The sequence below is a fragment of the Helianthus annuus genome, chromosome 9 (assembly GCF_002127325.2).
Source record: "Helianthus annuus cultivar XRQ/B chromosome 9, HanXRQr2.0-SUNRISE, whole genome shotgun sequence".
NCBI classification, from domain to species: Eukaryota; Viridiplantae; Streptophyta; class Magnoliopsida; order Asterales; family Asteraceae; genus Helianthus; species Helianthus annuus.
In genome coordinates this window covers 42155212-42162752 of record NC_035441.2, presented here as the reverse complement: position 1 = coordinate 42162752, position 7541 = coordinate 42155212, and the positions used below count along the sequence as shown (strand labels likewise).

The 7541-nt window shown below is 36.7% G+C and overlaps 1 protein-coding gene across 1 annotated transcript; it reads right to left on the bottom strand.

The window, feature by feature from the left end:
- Positions 1-671: 671 nt before the first annotated feature.
- LOC110877506 (cytochrome c oxidase subunit 6b-3) lies at positions 672-4073 on the bottom strand. The gene is made up of 4 exons (XM_022125656.2): positions 3915-4073; positions 1830-1918; positions 1141-1222; positions 672-993 (listed from the first exon to the last, which is right to left on the bottom strand). Exons 1-4 carry the CDS (start codon positions 3921-3923, stop codon positions 940-942), a joined length of 234 nt encoding a protein of 77 aa, XP_021981348.1. The 5' UTR covers positions 3924-4073; the 3' UTR covers positions 672-939.
- Positions 4074-7541: the final 3468 nt, after the last annotated feature.

The window sequence follows — 7541 nt, the reverse complement described above, 5'->3', positions numbered from 1 at the left end:
TCGTGTTCGTTCGGTTCATTTACAGCCCTAGGTGTTTGACTAAAAGTATCACAACCAATTCTATTACCATCTCTAATTGTTTACATGTGATAAAACAGTTTCCATAAACAAATAGGTAGAGAGCTGCACAAAACGGGTTTTTTTAGAACCAGAACCGGGTAGGAATCGCATCCAGTTTTTGACCAACAAAGTTAACTGGTTCCTAGTAGGAATTGGTTCTGGCCTCCGGGTTCGTTCGGGTTATTTTATTTTTTTTTAATCAAGTTTTGACTAGTTTGGACGGTTTTTTTTTTTTTTTTTTTTTTTTTTTTTGCAATTTTGGCTGGTTTGGATCCGGTTTTGACCGGGTAGAGGTGAAACCGGTTCTGTTGGTTCTGCTTCGATTCCTTTTTCTTCGGCCTGGTCTGGAATTGGTCTGTACCCTCGGGGTAGGATAGGAACCAGTTCCGGGTCGGGTCCAGAACTGGGTTTTTTGTGCACCTCTAGGTTTAAGTTTCGATGGTTCCAAATGATGTCAAATTACTTTTTTGGTCTCAACTCTCAACCACCAAGCGTCAACAAAAAAGGCCTTCACTTCAACCCTATATCACACGTCATCTGTGCGCAGATATGAGGAGCGGGCTTAACCGAGACCAAGATAACGTTCTGAGTTTTTGACTTCATTTTCATGCTAATCGATCAAGCAGGTAAACTTTTAACTAAAGAGAACGATTCAAACAAGCTAAAAGTAGCCCAACAGAAGGTACCATGAACAGTAGTATTGACGAACAAACAACCGACACGACCAAGAAATGTGGTGAAAAGAATCCGACATCACGTTTGTGAAAGAAACGGCCGTCTTATTAGCCAAATAATCTTGAAAAATTAAAAAAAAAATCAGAAAATTTAAAGCAAACAAGTGATAACCCACACCAAATCAGCTTTCTTCATATGATGAGATCACAGAGGGCCTGGAAATATCCCATTCTCCCTCTGCTCATTCCACCTGTCAACCTGCAAAACCATCCCAAAACACGACATTTAACCAAAACATATAGCGAACGTAACAAACACGCTCGTCATTATTATTGAACATTGCCATGAGAATTGATGTGCAGTTAACAGATCAAGATATACAAATGAAATTAACAAATTGCTTACCCATTCACCCGGGCAAAGAGAGCGATAGAATTGAGCAAACTTTTGACATTCAGAAGCATCATCACCCTTCGCTGCAACACATCTGCGGTTGATCATAAATTAGCTAAGTGCTCAAACAATATAAATACTTCATTTCAAAAATAGAGAATGAGAGCATTATTTAATGTAAGAAGGTGAATAAACAGATTCATTAACTTGCGCTTCTTGTTAACAAGGCCAGTGGCGAAGTATAGAAGGGGCGGGGACGGGCGCCCGACCCCCCGAACTTTTCGCTCAGTAGTGTTATATATGTAGTTTTCGTATAGAAATTTTTGGGTCTATACGTTTTCGACCCCCTGTTCTATAGAAATTTTTTGGTATATACGTTTTTCGACCCCCCCGTCATTCGGGTCAAGCTTCGCCACTGAACAAGGCGTCTTACATCATAACTAGAGGTTGCAAATTCGACCAATTTACTTATAAACGAGTCGATTTCGGTTATGTTTTTCTCCATTGGATAAAACACGTAAATAAAAAATATAGGTCAAAAGCAAAGGGGTCATAAGTGTGTTTTTCATCAAACCAAAGATTCATGCTAGTGATATCATGGTTCTCTAAAAACATATAAAGGATATTTTAGGGTTTGTATCATAAGAAGCCACTAAAATGGCATAATAAAATAATGCTGATGTATTACTGTCATAGCATACCTGTGAAACTCTACATAGCGAGTGAAACAGTGTCTACTTTGGTTTGTTGTCGGGAAACGGTAGTCAGCTGGTGCAGTCTTCAACTCGATCTGAAAACAGGATAAAAAAAATCAGAAAACACGAACCAATAGTCTAGAACATTGTTCTTTCATAAGTACAAATACGAGAGTACGAGACTACTAAAGCAAACACACCACACACGTATATATATAGCCAAAGTGTTTTTTTTCCCAAAAGCAATCGAACTCCAATGTCGCAATATACTTTACGAAAGATTTATGAAAGATGAACTAAAAACACAACTACAATAACAAGAACCTTGGACCAACGCTTGTGAAAGTAAAGCTTAAAAGGATTCTAACAAATTCCATCTATACAGACACACATGATATAAATTAGTATACTATTCTCCGCTAACCATTTAGTTCATCATTGACAGTCTCAAGCGGTATGCGCATATAATGTATATATGTGTGGGCCATCGGGGGGCAAAAGTGAAAGTGAACTAATTTTAACATTATTTTACTAATTTCGTGAAAACAACGTTAAAAGCGGGGGACGGTTAATCATGCATCATGTGGTGGTGTTGATAGCTGAAAGACAAAAGGGTACATGCACTAATCGGTCTTTGTCCCGATTGCTGAGTGTTATATCATATATGCCTTATGTCCAAGGCTTGATGCAAAACTACTATCGAGCCGGGGGTCTCACTGGAAGCAGCCTCTCTATTCCTACTAGGTAGAGGTAAGGTTGTCTACATCTTACCCTCCTCAGACCCTACCTTAGCTTTGCTATTGGTGGGATTTACTGAGTATGATGATGATGATGATGATTGATAGTCTCAAGCGCATGGAAGTATTTAAACGGAAGTAACTATTTAATTGTCACACAAAAATGTTTTTATACCAAAAAACCTTAAGTTATTTTGCTTTAGACACTAAAATACGTCCGGGGGCCCCTGTAGCTTGCACTCCATCTCTTACTAGAGAGATGACAACACTATAAATATCTGAATAGCCACAATGCCATAAATCTCAAAGCAAAGATTGAATAAATGCCTTTGTTATCTTTTTCTTAATTAAAGATGAATCTACTTTAACCACTAAACCAAAGACTAGTATTCAAGCAAGTTTCATTTCAACTAGGAGCAGCGATTCTTGACACCACTCGGAACCCGACCCGAAAATGAAACGAAAATATACAGGTTTTGGGTTGAACTAACAAGACACGTTTTAAGTACAGGTCGGGTTCCGGTTACCCACATAAAAACAGGTTGACCCGTTATGTTCAAGTATTTTTTAAAATAAAATTATAAATTTGTTTTTGTTTTTCTCTTATCCATTAAACACATACCGACAATCCGCTTACAACTCGTCAACATGTTTTCACTCATTAAAAAGATGGGCTAAACGAATCGTGTTCGGGTTGACCCGAACGTATGTGTGTGCGGCTAGGGTTGAAATCTTTGCCACAAATAACTGGTTGGGAACGGTATCGGTTTTAACCGGTTTTTTAAAACCGCTTTCGGTTATTAACCAGTTTTTCAGATCAAGAATAGTAACCGGTCACAAACCGCCGGTTCAGTTCGGTTCTAAAACTGGTTAACAAAAACCGGTTTCGGTTTTTTTTCCGGTTACGGTTGTAAAACCGGTTTTTTTGTACACCTCTAGGTTCGGGTTGCACATTTCAACCCGCCAACCCGCAATTCAACACGATGAACACACCTACTTTCAACAAAACACTTCCTAATCTCCATAATAATTCTATATTATCAACAAAAAAAAAATTAAACAAATATCAATTATACAACCTAATTTCATTTCTCATAAAACCCAAAACCTAGATTCAAAAACACATCAATTTCAAAATTTAAAGCGGCATAATAAAACTGAAACCGAAACCCTAATCGCACACATCAGTCATCGAACACATGATCAGATCGTGAATCAACAGATCCGAAACACACGAATAACACTAAAGATTATTATAAATATATAATCGCGGAGTTGTAATACACAGATCATCAGATACAAAACAATACATACATAATGAAACAAGGTATAAAAGCGAATCGTGATTCCATACCTCTGCCATTGATGATTGATGATTGATTAGAAATGAAACGAAGATGATGAAAAGCGCACAGAAAATTGGGGAATGTTTGTGCCTTCGACGAAGAGGCCTAATACAGGGATGAATATAATTGAATAAATAGCGAAAAATATATTTGACTCAACCCGTTTTTAAATAAGTTAAAACGCATACAAGCTGAAAACGTATATAAAAGTAAGGATATTATCAATAATTGACTTTTCATAATAAATATTTAGAAAAATAATTAAGACCGCCTCATAGAACGACATGTGTTTTTAACATGGTTTCTTTTATTATATGTATAGATTTAACGATAAAATATCAAATATAAATACTCTTATTATACAAGACGTAAGAATATGGTGAAAAGGTAAAAAAACGCGGTGACATTTTCGTAATTATTTACTCTTAAAGTAATTATCAAAATTACCCTACAAATGATCTTGTAGGATAATTTTGATCTTGTAGGGTAATTTTGTAAAATGTTCTTGTTGATTAATTTTGTTCTTGTAAGATAATTTTATAAAATATTGTTGTAGGGTAATTTTGAGAGTTATTTTGTAGAGTATCATAATTACTCTACAAATGATGTATTGTAATTTGATCTTGTAATATACTTTTGATCTTGTAGGTTAATTTTGTATTCGAATTTGCTTCAAATTTGACTTACTGGATTCGAATAGGCTTATTGGAATTCGTGTGTAATGAGGAAAAAGATAAAAGAAAAAGAATTACAAAAAAAAAAAAAAAAAAAAAACCTTAATCACTATTTTCCTTAAATTTCAACAATTTAACATAATAACACACATGATAAAAACGGTCACAAAGCATAATTAAACATGATGAAACATCATGCCCTAAGAACACATAAACAATAGAAAATATGTCATAAGGCCCAAACCACGCACCTTAAAGCTGGACATCATCACATAAATAGTTTAAAAGACTATATGTAAATCCAATGTCGCATTCAGTAAAGATTTATGATACATGTATCGGGTGTACTCAATGTGTCCGAGCCTGTCCTACGGATGTATTAGAAATGATACCTTGGGACGGATGTAAAGCCAAACAAATAGCTTCTGCTCCAAGAACAGAGGATTGTGTCGGTTATAAGAGATGTGAATCCGCCTACCCAACAGATTTCTTGAGTGTTCGCGTTTATTTATGGCATGAAACAACCCGCAGCATGGAATCACGATTCGCTTTATTTCTTGAGTGTTCGCGTTTATTTCTGTGCGCTTATGGAAAGAAGATGTGAAATATGAAAACTTGGACTTACAAAACTGCAATGCATAATGGGTCAAAACTGTCTTATGACCAAATCTGCACTTCTGCATATGTCAAAAGTCATGATATAACATACCTCTAATGGGTCAAAACTGCATATGTCCAAAACTGCAATTCATAATGGGTCAAAACTGCATATGTCCAAAACTGCAACGCATAATGGGTCAAAACTGCATATATCCAAACTGGACAGTCTTATGACCAAAACTGCATAATGGGTCAAAACTGCATACCTCTAATGGGTCAAAACTGCAAACTCCAAACACAATTGACTATAACTTCAATGAGTAATCTGCACATGCAGTCTCTAATGACCAAAAATGCCCATGCAGTCTCTAATGAATAAAAATGCAGTCTCTAATGACCAAATGCATAATGACCATTACATAACTAACAGTCATACCATTACATAACCAACAGTTATAACATCACCAAAAGATATCCTAAAAAGTTATCCTAAAGAGTTATTACATCACCAAAAGGTCATAAAGCCTAAGAGCACAAAAAGGTCATAAAAACCACAAAAAATTCAAACAAGTCCAGTTATCACAAAAAAGTCAAACTACGACTTTTTAATAGCAGCCTTCTCTGTTCCTTTCCATTTAACATTTCCCTTGACAGTTGACTTTTTAGTTGACTCCTGGCTTGAAATTTTGCTTCCCTCCTGGGTAGATTGCTGAGTTGTTCCTTGTGAAGCTACAGGAGTAGATTGCTGATTTGTTCCTTGTGAAGCTACTGGAGTAGATTGCTGAGTTGTTCCTTGTTCCTTCTGGCTTAAACTTTTTGGTTCCCTTTTATCTCTTTTTAGCAGACCCTACAATATAAAAAAAGGATTTAAAGCCTACATTATACACAGACAACTGTCACTAAAACAAGTCATTCACCTGCAGTAGATTGCTGATTTCCTGTTCAGTACATTTTCTCTTGTTGTGACCTCTAGCCCCACAATTACCACAAGTCATTATCACCCCATGCTTGGTAAGTTTCCCTGGTCTCTTTGGATCCTCATGAGGATCCCTCTTTCTATTCTTCTTAGGCCTCCCAGGTTGAGATCTTATTAGTGGTGGATCCATAGGGTGGTGAATCTTGGGCCAATACCTTTCACTAGGTATTTGAGGGATTGAGAATTCATAAGCCTTCATGTATGTGTCTTAGTGGTAACACACATCAACATACTCTTCTGCATTTTTATGTAAAAACCCAGCTACTACACAAACATGTTTACATGGATACCCCCTCAAATCCAATTTCCTACATGTGCATGTTCTATTATCTAGATCAACTGAAACATCATCAAAATCCCTGACTTGAAACACATGGTATGATGAGGGATACACCTCACATCTATATGCAGCCTGTTTTGAAAAATCAAGCTTTTCTTGGATTTTAGGGCATATAACAACATCCCTGGCACTCATTTCTGTTCTTTTAGTAACCAGCCTACTCATGACCTGAATCCTTATGTCCTCTAACATGTGTATAATGTGTTTTGACCTTGCATTGATGATAAAGCCATTAAAAGTTTCTGCCATGTTGTTTACTATAACATCACATTTTGTGTGAGTGTTCAAATAGCACCTGTTGAACCAATTGGGATTTTGCTTCAGTAAGGCCTCTACTGCATCAGGGTTTATGGTCCTCATCTCTTCAATGGCTTGCAAGTAATCAGATTCACAATAGGCCCTAGTTGATTTCCAAAATAGCTCCTTCAACTCTTCATCTTTGTATGTTTTGTGCCAGTTAGTATAGATGTGTCTTGCACAGTTTCTATGCTCTGCCTTTGGCCATACCATTGTAACAGCATTCAACAAACCTTGCAAAAGGAAACATCTGGTCATTTCCATCCCTTCCCACAGTGTCACACATAAGTGATGAATAAGCAAATTATTGGTTAGGGAGATCTACCTTTTGCTGGTCAGATATAAATGTCCATGATTCACCATCATCAGTTACTCCCAAACATTACCTAAGCTCATCCATAAACCATTCCCAACTCTCATTATTTTCCCCTTCAACTACTGCCCATGCCAAAGGAAACATTTGGTCATTACCATCCCTTCCCACAGCTGTTAACAACATCCCTCCAAGGAATGCTTTAAGAAAACATCCATCTAAGCCCAATACCTTCCTGCATCCTGCTAAAAAACCTTTTTTGACTCCATCAAAACAAACAAACAGTCTAAAGAATGTTTCACATGTGGCCTCTGGATCTAGGTTAATGAAACCTGGTGGAGCAGTTTCTAACCTAAAGGTTGATGATGGATTTGCTTTCTTTAGAACTTCCAGGTAAGAACCAATTTTACTGTAATGATCTCTCATTGAACCATG